This window comes from Jatropha curcas, chromosome 2 (assembly GCF_041381405.1).
Source record: "Jatropha curcas cultivar XTBG-Jc1 chromosome 2, XTBG_Jcur_1.0, whole genome shotgun sequence".
NCBI classification, from domain to species: Eukaryota; Viridiplantae; Streptophyta; class Magnoliopsida; order Malpighiales; family Euphorbiaceae; genus Jatropha; species Jatropha curcas.
Window position 1 is genome coordinate 5,960,813 of NC_143152.1, and position 22,113 is coordinate 5,982,925.

General features: G+C 30.9%; 3 protein-coding genes across 3 annotated transcripts; 2 read left to right on the plus strand and 1 right to left on the minus strand.

The window, feature by feature from the left end:
- Positions 1 to 1,299: 1,299 nt before the first annotated feature.
- On the plus strand, positions 1,300 to 6,609 carry LOC105635849 (TLD-domain containing nucleolar protein). Its single transcript, XM_012218974.4, has 8 exons — positions 1,300 to 1,410; positions 1,490 to 1,592; positions 1,696 to 1,800; positions 1,879 to 1,964; positions 2,153 to 2,394; positions 2,931 to 3,120; positions 4,298 to 4,481; positions 6,081 to 6,609. Exons 1-8 carry the CDS (start codon positions 1,358 to 1,360, stop codon positions 6,384 to 6,386), a joined length of 1,269 nt encoding a protein of 422 aa, XP_012074364.1. The 5' UTR covers positions 1,300 to 1,357; the 3' UTR covers positions 6,387 to 6,609.
- Positions 6,610 to 7,900: 1,291 nt separating this feature from the next.
- Positions 7,901 to 8,551, minus strand: LOC105635851 (small ribosomal subunit protein eS17w). Its single transcript, XM_012218975.4, has one exon. It carries the CDS (start codon positions 8,437 to 8,439, stop codon positions 8,002 to 8,004), a length of 438 nt encoding a protein of 145 aa, XP_012074365.1. The 5' UTR covers positions 8,440 to 8,551; the 3' UTR covers positions 7,901 to 8,001.
- Positions 8,552 to 12,038: 3,487 nt separating this feature from the next.
- On the plus strand, positions 12,039 to 13,231 carry LOC105635852 (short chain aldehyde dehydrogenase 1). The gene is made up of 2 exons (XM_012218976.3): positions 12,039 to 12,150; positions 12,250 to 13,231. Exons 1-2 carry the CDS (start codon positions 12,113 to 12,115, stop codon positions 13,055 to 13,057), a joined length of 846 nt encoding a protein of 281 aa, XP_012074366.1. The 5' UTR covers positions 12,039 to 12,112; the 3' UTR covers positions 13,058 to 13,231.
- Positions 13,232 to 22,113: the final 8,882 nt, after the last annotated feature.

Genomic DNA, 22,113 nt, shown 5'->3' on the forward strand with positions numbered 1-22,113 from the left:
TCAATTTTGTAAAAATTGTGATAACTCCCTACTCTTCTTTTTTTAAATAATTTTCACCCTATAATTTGGTCCCATCTTATTTGTGAACTCGTACATGTTCTGGTTTCTCAGGGAAATCCCAGTCCGTTTAACAGAAGGACAACAAGGATGAGTTTAGAAATTATTCGAACTTTTCCTCTCCCTCTCCCTGTTTTAATGATATGCAAGTGTATTTACTTCTCATACTAATACGTTTTAATGAATTTAAATATCAAATATAATTATCATATACTATACATTAAAATTATTAAAAATATATTTTTTTTGATAAAACAAAAATCTAATTGCAATATAAAAATGAATCACTACTAAATAAAAATATTTAGGAATGCTATATAATTTTTTGTTTTAATATGAGTAATCCAAACTGAAAACAATTATAGAAATATTTTTATAGAAATTTTAAAAACTTATAAATTTAATTAATATCAAGTGAACATATATAGAATGTAAAATTAAATAGAAAAAAATTAAAATATAGAAATTAGAAATAAATTTATATTTCTCAAAAATGGAATCAATGTATATTAATTACAAAATAGCTGAATTAATAATTTGGCTTATTGGACTTAAAATATATTAATATTTAATTCATTGATAAAACTTAGTTCAATAATTGTATATGGATATAAAATTTTAATGAGATTGGAGAAAACTATATATAAAAATGATAATGGAAATTCCAAAATATAATTAAATCTAATATGGAGAATATGATGATTTTTCACAATTTACATTTAGATTTTTTAAGTTGAATACAAATTTTAACTTAATAATATTTGTCAATATTAATGAGGATAATTAAGTCATGCTTAAAAATAGCGATGCCTTAGATTTTTGAATTAAAAATTATTATTTTTCCCTAATTAACAACATGATGAAACCAATTATAATCAATAATAAAATTATATGTCACTTTGAGAAAATTAATTCTTTTTCTATTTCACTTTTATCTCTATTAGAATAATGGATAAAATTGAGATTGAATTAATTAAATGAGATAAAGAGTAATTTAATATTTTATTATAATTTGAGTGATTTAATTATTTTTTTATTATTATATAAAAATTTTAAATCGAAATATAAAAGTGAATGGAGAGTGTATTCGGGATAACAATTTATGCAATTATTTTTTTTATTATCAATAAATTATATGTAGCTACGAAATATACGTACATGAATGAACAATAAGCAGTCGGTATGGGGTCCGTGTGAAATTATGGTAAAGTACGAGGTCGTCTATTTAAAAGCCAAAGCTAATCATATATATGTAGTAAGAAGTGAAAATAATGTTTTAGTGACCGGAAAGAAATCGGAAATGGGAAATGCTCAGTCGCCCGCGGCGAATCCTCGCTTCGCTTCTGCCACCAGGTTTCTCTCGCTAAAAGAATCTCTCTTTCTCTTTCCGCACACATATGCTTATAGGTGAGCAATTTTAGTTTGACTACAGAGCTTTTACTCCACATGAACTGGATGACCTCAAATCACTATTCGTTTCTCTGGCCACCAAATCAGAGAGTAATGGTCAATATGTATCCCTCCCTGTTTTTCAGGTCAATTGATTTCTTCTTCTCTGTATTAAGTTCTGGCTACCAATTTGATAAATAATCAATCTTTTGCAGTTGTGGATACTAATAGGTGTTTTTGTTAGTTTAGGCATTTTTTGAATTGAAAGGTCCTCTAGGAGAGAGATTGTTCGATTTAGTTACCCAGAAACGAAAAGATGGGAAACTTACCTTCGAGGACCTTGTGATTGCTAAGGTAAGAATTCAAATTTGACCGCTTCTGATTTGTAATTGTATAAGTACTTAACTTTGTTATTTATTTATCCATGTGCAGAGCATTTATGAGAAAGGAACAAAAGATGAGATTGATGAGTTTATTTTTCAATTACTGGATGTAACAGATGATAGTGTTTTGGGAAGGTATTATAATGTTTATTTTGACTAGCCCTATTTGCAAGGTATAGAGCATAAGCCTGCTATGAATTGCTTTCGCTACTAATTTGACGGTTGAGTTTTATGATTTTACTTCTTGTGTAAAGTAGATTCTTTTCGCTGTATTGTTTGTTTAGTTGTGTTGATGTGTATAACATTTGGAAATTTGTTGTCAGGTCTGATATAGAGTCTGTTCTAATTGCGGTTTTGAAGAGTGTTTTTTCCCTGAAAGTTAATGAAGATGGTTCAAGTTTGTGTCATGATGTTGCTAATGTATTTCTTAATGCTGCAACTTTTTCGAATGATGTTCAAGGATCTGCAGAGAAAAGTATGTCTTTTGAGGATTTCAGAGTTTGGTCTGGTCTTCTCCCATCAGTTAGGAAGTTCCTGGGAAGTTTGTTGATTCCACCTGAAGCAGGTTATCCATCTTTCTCCATTTGTCTAATCACCTTGCATTTTCAAGTCCTTTTTAATGATTGGCTTTATATCAATGACTTAGTGATCTTTAGTTATACTTCATGGTGTGATTGTTTTCCTTTAACATAGGGGCTTATGGAAGTCCTTCATAAAATTATCTTGGTATCTCTAAATTTGGTTTAGATTCGTTAGGAATTAAAAGCATCATTTCATTTGGCGAAATGTGTCATATTTTTGGGTAATGAAAGGTTGTCAGTGTAGAACTTTATAATTGCAAAACATAGAGTTCTAGTAGCAAAACCGTGGTTTATGTGAATACTTGGAATGCCTAGAAATATTGTTCACAATGATGATATGTATCACTTGTCCCTGGGTGAAATTTACATTACCATTTCCATTTGCAGACCTGATAAATGAAGTACTTTGGTGATCATAATTTAGTCAAGTGAATGAAAAGTATAAAATGAGGTGTGATTGATTCTTAAATAATGAGTTGCATTTGATTCTTCAAATTTTTTAACTGTAACTGGTTTGCAGGAAGGCCTGGTTCTGAAGTTCCTCACTTGGTGCATGGAGAAAATATTGATCCTAATTTGATACTATTGAAGAAGGAATATGCTTGGCATATAGGAGGAGCTCTTTCTCAGCATGAGTTGGAGCAGTGGAAACTTTTGTACCATAGTGCTGTTAATGGCCTAAGTTTCAACACATTCCTGGGCAGTGTATCGTAAGTGGTTTGTTTCTTTCAATACAATAATCTTATCTATGTGAATCCATTCGACTGTTTGCTCATTAATCCCTCATTCGACTGTTTGCTCATTAATCCCCTGAGACAAAATATGCTTCTATATCTGCAAGTTCATCCACTTCGGATTTAAATTTAGCTTTCTGAGCTTCATTAATTGCATCTTAGAAAGATGGGTATAAATATCTGAGATGCATCCTTGGCAGGCTGTTTAGCTTAGATTCCATGTGGGGATGCTTTTCTTTTGAAATGAAATTTAAATTCCATACAGCATATTCCATGTCTGTTGGTTGAACTTGGTCTGATCTCAATAACTGGGATTCTTCTTTTGTGTCAATGCTGATATTGTAATATTTATTAGTTAGGCTCTTCATAAGTGATGGGATATCTGGATCTGATATTGCAAATGATGTTCAAGATTCTATATGTTTCATCATAGTTCATGTTAATAATCATGGCTTTTAAATGCATTCTGATCTCTGAGACTACATAACATGTGCTCAATGCAATTGATATAGCTAGTATTCTAAGAGGCTGTACATGACAAAATATCTTTACATAATGTACTTAGGTCATGTTTAGTGCACTGAATAGGAATGGGAGTGGAATTTCTATTCCCAAATTCCTTGTTCAGTGGCAATTAAGGCTTGGAATTGGTAATGGATTTTGGAATAAGTTAAGGAATTGGGGTTCTTAGCCACTCCCTTTGAATCCCAATTCCATATGACTACATTTTTGAACACCATATTTGCCCCTATCTTTTATCATTTGGGTATTCCATTTCTCTATTTCGTTTAATAAAATAAAGGGTATTTTAGTCTTTAACTAATTTCCCATCTATTCCTTTCTATTCGGTGTTGTACACTAAACACATGAATAAAAATCCTATTCCCCATTCCATTCCATTACATTCCGTACTCCATTCCTTATTCCCATCCTTTGTTTTATCCGAAGTATATGCAATTAGTAAGTACATGCTCTGGAAACTACTCTAATATTTATTCACTGATGATGTTCATGTGTCTTTTATCTTTGAGTTCCTTTTTTAAACATAGAAACTTAGCATTTAAAATATTTCCTAATTTTATTTCAGTTTCTCAGTTGGTGGAACTGTTTTCTACATAGAAGTGGATTGGATAATTTTTTAATTGAACTGCAGAAATGGTGAAGGGCCAACTGTTCTGATTATTAAGGATAAAGAAGACTGCATAAATGGAGGTTATGCTTCTCAGCCTTGGGACAGGCACGGTGATTTCTATGGTGACATGAAGTCTTTTCTCTTTCAGCTATACCCTAAGGCTTCAATTTTCAAGCCTACTGGAGCAAACAACAATGTTCAATGGGTATGTTTACATTCATATGTGTCTTTGAGTTCTCTGGTTGTGACTGTTCCATATTTGGGTTTACAAGAACAAAATACTAACACAAAAGAAAAAAGAAAACGATTTATGTGGGTTAGTGCCCATGCTAGCAATATTTATGTTACCTAGGATCTGCTTTTGAGAGTTGAGAATGTATCTTCCACAATATAAAGGACTTTATGTCAGAAACCAGAAAATATTTTGACTCGAAGTCCTTATGTACACTAAAAGCATAATCATGTAGATACTATGTTTTTTTTATACTACATTTTTTTGGTGGGACAGGGCTTAGGGGGTGCTGGAGAGGATGCAAATTTTGAAGTATTAGTTTCCCCTTTCTTGGGCTTCAATATTAGTTTTTTTTTTTTTTTTTCGAGTGATCCTAAATCTAACCATCTTGATTTTCCTTCAGCAATTGATAATGAAATATTGTTTGAAGTTTGATCACTTAAAATTTGTTAAATGTTTGATCATTAAGTGCTATCAAGTTTGAACATTATTTGATCCTTGACTTGGTTACTTTGGAAATGGAGTAATATGGATCTCAAACTTGAGATAAGTAGGGGTAGAAATAGGGCTACAAATGAGCTGACCTGATTCTGAGCTGATCGGAGCTCTGCTCAATAAAAGCTTGCCTGAGCTTGTATTTTTAAGCTTGTTTAATAAATGAACCAAACTTGAGCTAAGAAAAGCTCAGTTTCTTTATACGCGTGTGTTAATTTAATCATATATATAAGATTATGTATTTGTATTTATGTTATTTTATGCATAAATATACTTTTTAAAAATTGTTTGCCAAATTGTAATTTTCAGTAGTATAATAATTAAAGTTTACACATTATTGTAAAAAAAAAAAAAAAAAAAGGTAAGATGTTTTAGTTCTTGAATAAATTTATGAATTATCAAATTCATATGTAAAGTGATTAGAAAAGTTTTAACTTGATTAAGCTTGTTTAGATTCGTGAGCTTTAAACAAGCTTGACGATATTCAGTTTAATTCAGCTTGTTTATTAATGAGTCAAGCTTAAGCTAGCAAAACTAGGCTTGCCTTGCCTCGTGCCCCTAGATATGAATAAGTAAAATTACTCTTAGTCCTACTAAAATGCAGCTTGCAAAATATTTGAACTTGATTAAAATATTGGCAAGATCTAACTCAAGTGGTGAGCCTAACCGAATATTTTAATTGTTATATTTAATTTGAATATATTTGAATATAAAATATTTAAATAATAATATTTGATTCTTGCTGTTTGCCTTAGTTATGAATAAAGAAAATACTAATCTTGAGCTTTATTAGAGTTATTCAAGTTTCAATTTAAGACTAGTAAACAAATTTACCTAAAATTTTAACAGTGATCGAGTGAAGTTAAATTGGATGATAGTATTTTAAACATTCCATTGACCCAAGTTTGAATATGACAAATGCTTGCGAATTGAATTGTGTTTTGACTTTTTAGTGGTATTTTATATTGTTTCATGCTTTTATGCATATATTGGAGGTGAAGACCTGATTTATGTCTCTTGTAGTTCGAAGCAAGCTATTTTGTATTGAGAAATTAACATTGCATTTTTTCTGCCCAGTGTGCTGTGAATTTTTCTTCAGAAAGCATACCAAATGGCATTGGTTTTGGTGGACGTGTAAATCACTTCGGCCTCTTCCTTTCGGCAAGTTTTGATTTGGGACACACCTTTACTTGCACCACATTTGGCAGCCCACCATTGTCAAAGACCAGTCATATAATTCCAGAAGTTATAGAATGCTGGGGAGTTGTTCAAAAAGGAATACAGCAAGAAAAGCAGGATGCCCTGAAAGGTACAGTGTTGGAGAGGTTCAAGGAGGATCGCCACATGCTCAACATGGTAGGGCTTGCAAATTCAAGCGAATAAATCTGGTGAGCTTTTCAGCTGTATGTAGTTGTTTGCAATCCCAAAGAAATCAACTGTTGTAAGTTGATCTTGTTGACTTGTACGTGGTACCCAAGTGCATCATACATGAAATGTGATAAGATGTTTTGTCTATATTTCAGTATAAAAATCTTGCATGATTGACATTATATGTGGTTGAATTTATCGTATGTATTTGAGTAATAGTCTTGCATGATTGACATTACGGGATTGAATTTGTTGTGGCTATTTGTTTAGATAGGTTTTAACAGCCTCTTTTTATGTAATTGCCTTTCCAGCACTCGAAACTAGATGTTTCCTGTCAAATATTCCCTCGGTCCGTGTGAATATAAATCTTTAAGGTTTTTACACTATGATTAAGAGAATAAAAAATTCATCTAATTTATAATAAAAAGTTCATTAATTTAATTAAATTACTCTTATATTAATAATTTTAATGAATTTAAGTTCAATTCGACAATAGTTTTTGAGTTATTTTTAATCGGTTTTTTTTTTGCCAAGTCAATTCTATCTCTATTAATTTCGGGTAACATAAAACACTTTAGCATTTCAAAGAGACATTTTGAATTTAGCGCATTTTTTCAATTGAATTCAACTAATTAAATAACTAATCTTTTATTTTTTAAGCTTTGTTTCTCATGAATTCAACAAATCGACTTATACTTATGGATTGAATGAGTAACATTTATCTTTGTTTTGGCTGAGAACTTGGTACCATATTTTCTTATCAAACCTTTTTTTCATTAAAAAAATTGCTTATACTTGTCCCAGTGACTTGTTGCTCTGCATAACAAGACTAAACCTGATGACTTTAATCCAATGACTAAACTTGCTCACTGGTTAAATCTTTAAAACCCTCCATCACATCGTTGATCAATTTACATTACTATTTCCTTCAAACACATTCAAAGTAATTTCAAAAAGGAGCTTTGGGCATTGAAAGTGCAATAGCAACTGGAAATCATTCACTACTTAAAAAGCTATCCAGAAAATAATCCATATAAAACACTCAAGCATAATAGAATGTAGATGCATTTAATTAAATTACATTAAATTCTATTATTGAATACCAAACAAGCTTGGCCTAAAGTATTCCGTTAAAGAAGATGATCTCATCCACCATTCAACTATTCAACAAAAAGAACAAAAACTGAAACACAGAAGCCATTGTAAACCTGAATGTAAATAATGGTTATTCCCATGACTATTCTATCCCCAACTAGGAATTATTCGACCCAAAAGACTATATTCTATCACAAGCAAACAGTAAGCATACACTAAAACACAAAACATGATTTTCATCACCAAACTATGTAAACCAATAAACTAAAACTAAGGTGTATTCTCATCAGTTATTCTGCTGACAAACTAATCACACTGGTTAACCAATAGCAAGTATAAATAAGAAACATCCATCCCAATAAAAAATTAGTATAGAACAAAATGTGACCAAATATTTTAAAAATCGATAATACTCACCAATGATAACGCAAAAATTTCTCCAAAGAAGCATTTTTAACTAAAGTCACAATTAAGCATCCATAGTCGAGAAACACAACATATAACGAAATAAAAACAAGACTTTCCTAAAAAGTTTTTAAAACCTTCCACCAGGTCTGCCACCAGCACCACCTCTCCCAAACACGAACTGGGTCGCAGGCGCAGCAGCCGGTTCGACTTGGAGAATCCCAGGAATATCACTCATGCCCAAAGCAGCAAGCATGTCAATAGTCTCCTTATCGACCTCAATCTGATCAGTCTTGATGGCAGAGACATCAGGTACAAAGTCCATGCGGCGCTCGCGCTCTTCCTCTTGAAGCTTGAGTGAGATCCCGCGAACCGGACCCTTTTGGATCCGTTTCATGAGATGGGTAGAAAACCCCGCAATCTTGTTGCGGAGACGCTTTGAAGGGATGATGGCGACCTCTTCAAGAATCTTCTTGTTGGTGTGAAAATCAAGAGTCATGCGCGAGTAGTAGCGCTCTATCACTTGGCGAGAGGATTTCTTCACTGTCTTCGTACGGACGCGACCCATTTTCCTGAATCAGAGAGGATTTCTGCGTGTGGGTTCGGGTGTGTGAGTGGGCGTGCAAAGAGATGCAGACGAAGATTGAGATGCAGGCAGTTAGGGTTAGGGTTAGGGTTTTTGTTTATATATGGGAGAGTCTAATATGGTCCATTTGTAATATGGGTATTTATCTGAATTAAGGAAAATGAGGCCCTAATTGAGTTGTGTTGGGCCTATTTGTTTGAGATATTAGCCCAAAGCCTGAAAGTGCTCGATTGTTATATTTTCTGAAGTAAAGGTAGACCCATTAGATCATATAGGAGTTGATCATGGGCCTAGACTATAAGACAAACAGAGAAAAAAGAATTATATAACGCTTTTGCCCTGTGGAACCATCTCATGCCATATGTAAAAACAAGTTTTATTGTATAATTTTACCTTTACTCTCTCTCTCTCATTATATTTTTATAGAGAAAATATTTTGAGCCATTTTAGACCCCAAAAAAAAAAAAAAAAAATGGACTTTCAATTATCAAAGGAAAAATCTAATCTATTCCGTTATATATTTGAATTAATTAACGGAACATGTTACTTCTTCCATCTCAAAATATAAGTTGTTTTAGGATAATAATTTTGTTTTAAAATATAAATAATTTTGAGTGTTTTAAGGAGTAATAAATGATCATTTTCGAATTTTACATTTATTTATATTAGATACAATATAATGATGTGAACAGAGATGAAAGCCGAGCGGGTATCCATGAATTTTAAGTTACCCGTACCCGTATTTGTTCAAAATTTTTCTATCTGCACTCGTCCTAAATCAATTTAAGTACCCATATCTGAACTTGTTTAAAGTTTAACTATCCGTATCCGTCCCAAATCCGTTTAAATATCCGTATCCGAACTTGTTTAAAATTTTACTATCCGTATCCGTCTTAAACTCGTTTAAAGTACCACTTCAACAGATATATTATTTGCAAATTTTAAACTATTCAAATTCGAGCTTCTTGAAAATAGGAATAAAGTTCAATTTTATCTCTGAACTTATTTAATAAGATAAAAAAAAAAGTTAGATTTGACCTTTTGAGCCAATTTAGCTATTGAACTTGTATAAAATGATTAAAAAGAACCGATTTTACTTTTTAGGTCAATTTAACCCCTGAAGTTATTTAAAATGATTAAAAAATCATATTTGATATTTGAGTTAATTGAAGCTCTAATTTTTTATTGTACTTATAATGTGAATATCATTATTTAGACATTTACTAAAACTGTAGTTGGGATCGAGCTGACTAATTTATTGAAAAATTAATTAATTATAAAATATAGAAAAATGATATATGAAATATATTGTATCTCTCTTTACCTTGATTGATGATTTTGAGTTTATAAATATGTATTGATTTTAAACATTTTAAAATTAACCTCTATTATTAGGTTATCGCTTATGAAACTTATGCATTTTCATGTTGAATAAATCAAAGTTATGATGCATGTTTATAAATTTATTATATTACAAGAAATGATGTTTTTATGGATTTTAAATTGATATTCAGAAGTGTTGAAAAAGTTTAATATGAGTGTTCTTAGTGTATACAAAAAGCGATAAAAATCAATTATATTAAATTAAATCAATTATTAATTTATAAGAATTAAAACAAGTTCAAGGGTTAAATTAGCTTAAAAAGTGAAATCGAATCTTTTTAACTATTTTATACAAGTTCTAGAGCTAAATTGGCCCAAAAGGTCAAATCTGATCTTTTAATTCTGTTAAATAAGTTTAGGGACCAAATTGACATTTATTCCTTTAAAATACATTTTTTACTAATAAATAAGTAGGGATATTTGTTGGTACCCATGACCAAACACGTTTAATATAGCGGGTAACAAGTAGCAGGTACCCATTGAACTATACTCATATCCATCCCAAGCCCATTTATAACTACATGTACTTTTATTAAACGGATCGGAGTGGCACGAGTACTCTAAAATATTTGTCATGTTTCTATCCTAGATGTTAGATACGAGTAATAATGTAAGATAAAGATTATATGGTTAAATTACCCTTGATTTTGTTATAATGTAAGAGAATTAATTATTTTTTTAATGACCGTCTAAAAACTTTAAACAGGAAGAGAGTAATATATATCTATTTAAAATATGGATGGTAGGTTGCTTTTAGCTTGATCATATTAATTCTAACTTGATTTTGATTTTTATGTTTCTGTTGAGTATAGTGTATAAATTCCGTTTTGATGAGATAACTACTCCAATCATTAAAGTTGGGGACGATAAATCCAAGGCATGATGATGAATGTTTGGATAACATTAGTTATATTATCAATTGCTTCCGATCCGGTTTCTTTTCTTTCTTTCTTTTTTCTCTTGTCTCATGTAAATCTTTGATCTTGCTGGTTGAACTTGACTAAGTCAAAGACGTTCGTAATTGAAGAATAGTCCAATGTCAAACTCTTCTCGAAGCTTTTACATTCTAATCTTTTACTTTTTGTCAATCGAACAATTTGAATGCGTTGTTTTGGATCTGATATCGCAGACCAGTTAGACCAAATAACGTATTAAATGTTTCTTTTTTGCACAACAAACAAAACCCATCAAAATTGAATTTCGAAAACTATCAATTCATTGCAAATGCCACAAAAGAAAAGCCCAATTCGAGTATATAGATTTGAAATTAACCATGGGACGTGTGTAATTTCATTTTCAAATATCTTTACATTCGTATGTTTCCGTAAAAGAACTTTCAAGAAATAAACGAAAGTCTTAATTTTTTTTAATTCTACTATTATAATTAGCCTCCTCTTACTTCTCCTAAATTTTTTCAAATATCTTAACAAATAGTTTTTTCGAGTCTTTTTGAGCATGAGACTAATTTTATTTTTGGAGTCCATGACTATCTTTTCCCTGTATTGTATTTTTTTTTCCTTTCAAATGTTGTCCATTATTACATGGCATCAAAATTTGACATTTTTATTAATGATTGTATTTATCCAACAATAAATGTATATTTAATTTGAACATAGATTCAAATTCAAAACATATATATACAAAATCATTAATACTTAATTGACTTCATCTAATATACAATCTCTATTCCTAAATATTTGTTACGTTTGGAATTTGACGTCTTTTCAGAAAATCAATAAATTTGTCTAAATTACAATAAATTATCGAGTAAATTAATTTTATTACCCTTAATTTAATATATCCAAACATTAAATTTTCGAAAAATTGAGCATTAAGTGTTCGGCATATACAAAGAGTAAATATGAAAAATATTTTGTAACATGATAATTTCTCGTGTCAATTATTTTTTTTTAGAAGTAATTGAAACAAATATTTAGGAACGAAGGCAATAATAATATTAAAAAGGTAGTACGCATCACATAACTTGTAGTAAAGGAAAAATATGCAATGAGAATTTCTAATATCGACGGAAGACTTCACATAATCCTTTATTTATTTATTTTTTTAATTTGTTAATTCCAGATGAATTCTACTTGCTATTAATTAATTTTATTAATTGATAACTGTCGTAGTCAAACATATAGTTTTCAATATAAGTAATATATACATACACATTTCCCAATCTTGCAAGGGCAAATCAATATTGAAGCATAACTCAAATCCTTCGTCCCTGTTTATTTCTTTTTCTGTCCTTTATTAATCCAATATCAAGATGAACAACGTTTCTTCTTCAACCTCATCTACCAAAAGGTCATGCGATGTGATAGAATCAAATACAGATATTAATCAAGTTCATCTATTTTTAATTCTTAATTAACTGCTTTCTTCTTCTTCTTCTTCTTCTTGCAGGCTACAAGGTAAGGTAGCTTTGATCACCGGTGGAGCAAGTGGAATAGGCGAAAGTACTGCGAGATTATTTGTTGAACAAGGAGCAAAGGTCATTATCGCAGATGTTCAGGATAATCTTGGTCTTTCTCTTTGCAAAGAACTTGGTCTAGAAGAAATAATTTCTTATATCCATTGTGATGTAACAAATGATTCCGACGTAAAAAACGCAGTGGACTTAGCTGTATCTAAGTATGGAAAGCTCGATATTATGTTTAGCAATGCTGCGATTTCAGGGACTTCTGATAGCACTATTTTAGGAACAGAAAATGAAGATTTTAAAAGAGTTTTAGATGTCAACACCTTCGGCGGGTTCTTATCAGCCAAACACGCCGCCAGGGTTATGATTCCGGCGAAAAAGGGTTCTATTCTGTTTACTTCGAGCGCTGCTGCGGTGACTAGCGCCGGAGCTCCGCATCCATATGCTGTATCAAAACATGCTTTAGTTGGTTTGGCCAAGAACTTGAGTGTCGAATTGGGTCAATATGGGATTAGAGTGAATGTTGTTTCACCATTTGTAGTTGTAACGCCAATGCTAAAGAAATCCATGGGACTAATGGAGATAGAGGATGAAAAGATCAATGAAGCAATTACTACTCATGTGGCGAACTTGAAAGGGGTTGTGTGCGAACCAGAAGATATAGCTGAGGCCGCAGTTTATTTGGTGAGCGATGAGTCCAAGTATGTGAGTGGACTGAATTTAGTTGTTGATGGAGGTTTTAGTATTACCAATCCATCATTTGCTTTAGCAATGAAAAACTTATTATCTTGATTTAGCCCTATCTTGGATGCGAGACTAATCTGATTTCGGATTCGTGGTTGTTATTCTCATGAGTGTTTATCCACGGATTCTCATTTTCTTTTCTAGGCAATATGTGTCATCAATGTTCATTTTATTTGAAATAATTTGTATTTTAGTAGCAATCTCATAATTTTCAGAAAATAATATTAAGCCAAAACTCAATATTGATAAATATAATTATTAATTATTAATTATTAATTATCTAGAAAATTCATATCAACTAAGCAAATTATTATAAGCTAATTCGATGAGTTCAAACATATTTATTTCTTACGGCGAAATGAATTGTAACGTTGAAGTAACCTTTAACCTTTAATTAGGTATATCAACTACTATAATTCCTTTGGCATTCTTACATTCACCACTTGGTCAACATAAGGCTGTAACTCTCAAAAAAAAAAAAAAAAAAAAAAAAAAAAAATCCATAATTCTGTATCTTTATAAATGATTTTTTTTTTATTAAAGTCGAATTGTATATTATTTTTTTTTTTCAATTTCAACATTATCTCTGGCATAGGCCTAGTACTAGTATGAAGATTGAAAAATGCTAATGTGAAAATACAAAATGCTTAATATTACTCCTATCATGTTTAAACCCAGCAAAATTAATATAATAATATGGGTCCTTCAAGAGGGACCTGGCCCTAATAATACTACTATACTGGCTTATATATATGGAAGATGATGATTATTTAAAAGATGATATCTTAACAATAATATTAATTAATGTTAGGTGTCTATATTCGTGGTATCCATCACAATATATAGGTGTTAATTAGTGCAAGGCATTTTGAAACATGAAGAGAATGTAAGAAATAAGTTGTAAGGAGATTCCAAATAATAAACTGAATTTTGCTATAAATGAGTTGAGCAACTCGTTAGTTACTCGAGACTTAGACTCAATAAAGATTTGTTTGAGTTAATTCGATAAGCTTATTGAGTCGAGTTCAAACAAATTAAACTACTAAGTTAGTTTGATAAATGAGCCAAGTTCGAATCAGTTCATTAGGTTCGTGAACTAGCTTTATTGAGTCCAGGTTCACGAGCCAACTTGCGAGTCAACTTTATTGAGCTGAGCTCATGAGCTAGCTTAGTTAGCCAAAATTAATTAAATACATTAAAACAACATTATTTTGATTTGATAGATTTTGAGCTCGACTATTTACAGTTATCGAGTCGAGCTGGCCGAGCCAAATTTAGAGGTCAATTAGTTATTCTTAAACAAGTTGAGCTCGAGCTCAAATTTCCGAACTTGAGCATATTTTTATTGAGTCATGCTCAAGTTCAAGCTCGCGAGAGCTCGGTTCAAATTCAATTTATTTACAGTTGTATCCATGTTTCTCTTCTTTTCTCTTTAATTTCCTATCAATCTATCGAGTGGCTTCAGGGCTTTATCTATCGAGTGATATCACAAGTTCTATCTAAAATTAAGAATTTGGTGCTGAAGCTTCTATTTTTGATAAGTATCAGCGTTTTTAAACTTGTTTTAACTTTAATAAACCGTACCAGAGCATCTAAAAAGCTAACACTCTATTGATCTTCTAATTTTATCTTCCAAGTGATCTCTTGTGCAATGTAAATTAATCCTAATTAGGAAATATTTACGTAATCTTTTTGTAAAAAGAAGGAACCTTTCCATGAATCTCCTAATCTGGGTACAAATAGTTAATCTACCTATAAATAAAAGAAAGTCTAGTCTTTTTAAGTTGGAGAAAGTCATGCATACTAAATGACAGCAATTAAGGAGATGCAAATACAGATTTCAAGAATTGCAAAATTTCCCAGAGAGAAAAAAAGTAAAAAAGAAAAGGGGAAGCCAAAGATAGAGACTACCAATAACTCTTATCCTAAATACTCTTATTTAATATATTTGTATAGTCTTAGCTTGCGTGTTTAAGGAAAAATAGTTAACATGATTGTATTACATTTCTTTCTTTATTTTTTCCTAATATGGACTTACAATAACGATCTATGAACTAATTGAAAATTGAAAATTTTAGTATAATAATCAAGATAATAAATAAAGTTGGGTAATAGGAATATTTCCAAATTAAGTTGTCTATATACACTAGTTTATTTGAAGATTATTCATTATTGAGCATTGAAGCACTATTTTTTTTTTGTATGTATCCCATTAAATAGGGGGGTCACAATAGACAGCTAAGTAAATTATCTATTTCCAAAAAAGAAAACAAAACAACAATAATGTGCAAATAAAAATGGAAACCAACCCTATTACCAAAAAAAAAAAAAAAAAAAATGGAAACCAATCCTTTATATGGTATAGAAGGAGTATGATTATGACAACAATTTCCATTCACCTCAAAAGAAAAAATGAGTAGAGCTCTTAATAGTTCTGTGGTGTTTTTGCTTTCACTAATCTCATTAGCTATGCATCATCAATCTTGTTTTAGTTTCTGTATTTTTCCAGAATTCCATGTGCACATTATCAACAACTTGCCTTACGATCTAGTTCTTGATCTTCGCTGCTTCTCTCTTGATGATGATCTAGGCAACCACGTGCTAACTTCATCTCAAGAACTTCAATTCAAGTTTTGTTTGAACATTTGGATAAATACACGTTTCTGGTGTAGCTTTAATTGGAATAATGACCGTCGGTATGGTGGCGTGTTTAAAGTATTTTGGCCGGCGCCTCAGTTTTTTCGTATGTGCAATTTTAGAAACTGTGTTTGGTCTGCAAAAGATGATGGTATTTACTTGTTCGATTCTTATACTGGAAATTTTGTTAAAAAATATAATTGGGAAGTTTTTTAAGTGCAACCTCAAAAAGGGATATCTAAATATGGCAATAAAGATTAGGACAAAAAGCTGCATTTGTCAATTATTTTGATACATAAGTTATTGTTCCTGAACTACAAGTCGTTAAATTTGTCACTCACTTTGTGTCTGTGAAACTGAAAGCAAGAACATTGCCAAAAAAGACTGCAATGCCTGAAATTTTTTTTTTCCCCTTCACAGCCTAATATTTTCTGCTCTTTAATTTTTTATCTTAAATATTCTTCTGATGGCTTATTGCCATCATTATATGCAAAGTGCAATTTATGAAGAGAATAGCATTTTTTTTTTTTTTTTTTTTTTTTTTTTTTTTTTGGTTTTGAAAACTTAAGAATGGACTTCATTGAAAAGATAAATTAAAGGAATACAAACAAGCAAGGAATAGAATCCCAAACTTCATAACTAGCATATTGGGAAGGCCTTATGTTAGCTTGTTGATGAACCCAACAAAGAGAATTGTCATTACAACTACGGAGAAAAAATCTGAGTTGGGTGCTATTATTTATAATGAATGAACAGAATAACTTTTAAGATATAATACTTGCTTTTATTTGGTAAATACGAATTCTCTGAAATATTCAAACACAATTTTTGGATCTCTGCTACCATATATAGATAGTCTAATAGCCTACTGGTCAAGTTCTTGCCTAATAAAGTAAAAGGTCAAGAGTTCAAAATTTGAGAACCCCTTCCTTCTTCTCTCATGTGAAGTACAAAAAAAAAAAAAAAAAAAAAAAAAAGTCATCTAACTTTATCTTCTCCAAGAAATATTAAACAAATTGAGTAATCTTTTGGTAGTGAGAAGGAACTTTCTCATGAATCTCCTAATCTTGGTACAAATATTTAATCTACCACCTTTAACTTAAAGAAAAGAAAAGACACGCATACTAAATGACAGCAAGCTGATTCAAATATACATTTCAAGAAAGAAGAGAGGGAAGTGAGAGATGGTGCTTGAAAACATACACACATATATAATATGTATATCAACATATATAGTATTAATTATTGAAGAATTTTGGAAAGGATTTGAGTTCTAATTAATTTTACAAGTTAGAGAGATAGTACTTCAAGATGATTCAAGTTCATGTTGACCAAAAAACTCATCAAGGGGAGTATTGAAAAATGTGCTAATATTTTTGCTTCAACATTAATATTATGGTAATTATGTATTAAATATATTGATAATCATGCACTAATTATGGTATGAAAGATAATGATTACTACCTCTGTTTCATAATGCTTATTGTATGGATTGTGCAAGTAGTATAAAAAAGATATTGTCCTTAGGGATAGGGGAACTGAATATTAGTTCCGAATCCAAATGAATTGTTTAGAGATTAATCGAAGGTTTTAAGAAATCTAAAATATTTAAATGTAAAACAATCAAGTAAATGATCAAATTAAAAGAAAGTAAGCTAGATTTGTTGTAACCAATAAAGAAAAGCACTAGTGTTGGGATCAACTCTACTGATCAACATTATGAATCTTAATTTCCTTTTTGATCTATTTAAGGATGCATCTTGAAGGGGGAGGAATCCCTTAATATCTATTCCCTCTTCCAAATGACATAAACATTCGAAATCATAAGAACATCTAACTTTCAAGGTGTAATGATGATTCCAGCCCATTACTCTCTGTGATTCTTCCTAGTTTCTCAAAGGAATAACTTATTCCTAAGTCTATCTCCTAGGTTATATATGGTTGGTCCAACAAGGGACTTCACCTTCCGGTCTTTCATCATCTTATTTCATTTCATATAAATATGGAGCTCTAACATATTCATAGGCATTAAGTGCACACACACATGAATCAAGAAAACATCCAACAAATAGAAATGAAAGAAATTAATTACATAATTGTTGCTCAAATGGGATTTCACCCAACACTAGCTAAGGAAACTACTTACTACAAATAATCAAATTAAAAATCAAAAGGTTGAGAGGAATTGGTTGCTTAAGAACCATCCTTGTCCACAAAGGAAACTAAAATTGAAATCTTGTTTCAATTGCTAACTATGGAGTAGATCCTTGAGTTAATCCCCAATTAATCCTCTCTACATCAAAATTGTTCCCTAGCTATTCTTTGATTCCCCTCTCTACATTCCTTCTGTATCTTTTTATAGCCTTAAAAAAAGATTTGCAGTATCCTTTTTAAAAAGCTCTTTGAATATATTTTTGAATAGGTCTTTGACCTATTCTCTCGCTTTCAGTTTGCCAGCTGAGCAAAAGTAACGGCTAGTACACCGCCTGTGCAATTTCGAAGCTTTCCTTCACTACTCAAAATTCACGGCTCAACATACGGGCAGACAGATTCTGCAGTTGGAACCCAATTTAAATTCACGGTCGGTGCAACAATTGTAACATTTTTATACGGTCGGTTGACTAGGCTGTATAATTTGCATTGAAAGCTTTGACTCTTTGGAGCAAAATTCACAACTGGTATAACGGCCGTAACTTTTCTATGCGGCCGGTTGATGGGTAGTATATTTTGCACTGAATGCTTCTGACTTTCTAGAGCCATATTTACAGCCAGTTGACTTGCCGTGAATTTGTTATGCGACCGGTTGACTGGCGTATATTTTGCATCAAATGCTTCTGACTTTCTTGAGCTAAAAGCACGGTCGGTGCACCACCTGTGCATTTTGCCACTAGATCCTTTTCTTATGGAACGGTCCAAATTGATTGAAATGACCCCTTGCTTTAGGGTTTTCTCCCTCAAAAAAGTAGGACCTGCATTATAAAACAAGACAAATGCAAATTATGCATAATATATGTGAAAACTAACTTTAATTTATTAAAAGTCCCTAAAATTGAACAAAACTAGGAAATAAAAGATATAAATATGTATGCATGAAATGCACACATCACTTGTTACATTTGAAATCTCACATCCCCTTAAGTTTAAATTTGTTTAAGTTACAATAAATTATTGAGTAAATGAATTATATTACCTTTAATTTAATACTAATTGTCTAAAAAAATCATTATATTGAAGTAATAATTATTGGTCATATACAAAGGGTAAACATGAAAAAAAAAATATTTGTTACTCCTTAGAATCACAAATGTGATAAGTATTTTGGAACAAACTATGTTTTCAGATATGACAAGTATTATAAAATAGAGATAGTATCCAAAAGATGATATCTTAACATTAATGTTAATTAATGTTAGGTGCCTAGGTCATATCCATCACAATATGTAGGTGTTAGTTAAGGCATTTTGAAAACCGAAGAAAATGTAAGAATTACGGAGATTGAAAAAGAATAACCTCAAATTATCCATATTCAAGGCTCTAACACGTTAGCTTCTCGAGACTTAGACTCGATAAAAGGTTGCTTGAGCTAGTTAGATTATAAACTTATCGAGTCGAGCTCGAGCAAAACTATTAAGCTCGTTTAATTAATAAATAAGCCAAGCTCGAGCTAAGCTCATTAGCTCTTGAGCCCCAATTTTGCATAGATTGATATACAAAATTTTATGAAAGTTCATGCTCATACGAGTCAAGTGAGTAAATCATTAACTCTTACATACTAAATAAATAATTGCATGAAAATATGAACAAAAATGTGCGTCATAATTAAAAGCTGAGCCTATATTTAAAACTATGAAGAGAGAATAATCAATCAATTGTGCATTGGAAACACATTAAATGCCTAATCTATGTTTTTCCTGCCATTATCTCTTTTATTTCACAAATTTAAAGCATATAACAAAGCTAGACTGAAGGGATTATAGACTTTTCTTTTAATATTTTTTTCTGAAATTTCCAAATCAAGTAAATTTATCTATATATAAAAAAACGTTAATTAGAAATTTTCTCAATATCAAGAGAAAAAAAGGGAATATCTAAATTTTAAAGCTCCTTTTAAATTTAAGAAAATAGTGTATCTGAGCGTGTTAAAGTTAACACTTTCTCATCTAATTTTATCTTCCAAGTTCTCTTGTGCAATGTAAATTAATCCTAAGGAAATATTGAACTATAATATTTAAGTAATCTTTTTGTAACGAGAAGGAACTTTTCCATGAATCTCCTAATTTTGGTATAAAAATTTAATCTACCTATAACGAAAAGAAAGTCTACGTCTTTTTAAGTTGGAGAAAATCATGCGTACTAAATGATAACAAGGTGATGCAAATACATATTTCAAGAATTGCAAAATGCCCCGTAGAGAAAAAAAAGTTTAAAAAAAAAGAAACAAGATGTGAAATATAGACTCTACCAATAACTATAATACTAAATATCAACGCACACATAAATATGCTTAGTTTGCCTTAAACGCTTTAAAAAAATAATTAATATACTGATAAAGTGTTGGTTAAGATGATAAATAACCTCAATATAAGTAAGGTGAAAATACAAGTTTGATGACTCGAGTGAGATTACATCTCTTGGTTATACCAAAAACTAGTTAATATGGTTGAGTTACATTTTTTTTTTCTTTACCTTTTCCTAATATGCTCCTATAGTAATGATCTATGAACTAATAAAAATTTAAATTTTTTAATATAATAATCAAAGCAATACATAGAGTCGGCTAATAGATCTATCTCCAAAGTCGTTTATATACTTTTGTTTATTTGAAGATTATTAATTATTGACCAATTGGAGCACTATTTTTCTTTTTTCGGTATACGTGCCATTAAATAGGGGGTAAAATAGAAAACTAAGTAAATTGTCTATTTCCCTTTTTTTTTTTTTTTTTTTTTTGAAGGTAGTAAATTGTCTATTTCTTAGAACAACAAAACATGACAACAACATGAGACAAATAAAAAAGAAACCAAGCCTATATATGGTATAGAAAGAGTATGATTATAACAACAATCTCCATTCACATTAAAAGAAAAAATGAGTAGAGCTCTTAATAGTTATGTGGTATTTTTGCTTTCACTAATCTCATTAGCTATGCATCGTCAATCTTGTCTTGGCTTCTGTGTTTTTCCAGAATATCATGTGCGCATAATCAACAACTTCCCTCACGAACTACTTCTTGGGCTTGTCTGCTGGTCTGGTGATGACGATCTAGGCAACCATATCCTAAGTCCATCTGAAGAGTTTGAATTCAAGTTTTGTTTGAACATTTTTGCAACCACACGTTTCTGGTGTAGCTTTAACTGGAGTAGTGACCATCAGTATGGTGGCATATTTAGAATATTTTGGGTGGGTCCTGAGTTGTTACGTATGTGTGGTTATGGAAACTGTGTTTGGTCTACAAGAGTTGATGGTATTTACTTGTTCGATTCTGATACTGAACATTTTGTTAAGAAATATAATTGGGAAGTTTTTTGAGTTCAAAACCTCACAAATGGATATTTAAATATGGCAATAAAGATTAAAAGAGGAAACCTGTATTTGTCAATAATTTTGATATTGTTCCTCAACTACAATTCGTTTGATTTTGGCACTCACTTTGTGTCTGTAAAACTGAAAGCAAAAACCTAACCAACTGCAATCCCTGGAACTTTTTCTGTTTTTTGCCCTTACGTACAGCCTAATATTTTCTTCTCTTTAATTTTTACCTTAAATATTCTTCTTGATGGCTTATTGCTACCATTATGCAAAGTGCAATTTATGAACAGAACTTAAGATATAAAGCAAACGGGAATTTTTTTTTTTTTTTTTTAAAGCCATCTGCAATTACTCAAATCAATGCTAAATAAGAATTTGATTATATAATAATTAAAAACAAAAAGAATTTATAAAAAAATGCAAGATAGAAAGTTTCCGAGCAATATGGCTAAGTTTTTGAATTATGTCATTGAATATAAGCATACAATGATTAATCAAATGAATTTCTAATTTCATAGAACGAACTAAAAAGTTCACCGTTTCTAAACATTAATGGGAACTAGGCTATGAATACAACAGAATGGAGATGAGGACATCATCTAGGTCGGGATTAAGGATTATGATTTGCGAACTTGGCTATGAATAGAATAGAATGGAGATGAGGACATCATCTAGTTTGGGATTAAGGATTATGATTTATAATATACTGAAGTAATCTTTTGGGAATGAGAAGGAACTTTCTCATGAATCACCTAATCTTGTTATAAATTTTTAATCTACCTACTAAAAGAAAAGAAAGGATTATCTAAATGACAGCAAGGTGATGCAAATACACATTTCAAGAAAAAAGAGAGAGAAATGAAAGATAGAAACTAGTTAACAACTATATATGACTATAACAACAATCTCTATTCACATTTAGAAAAGAAAAAAAAAAA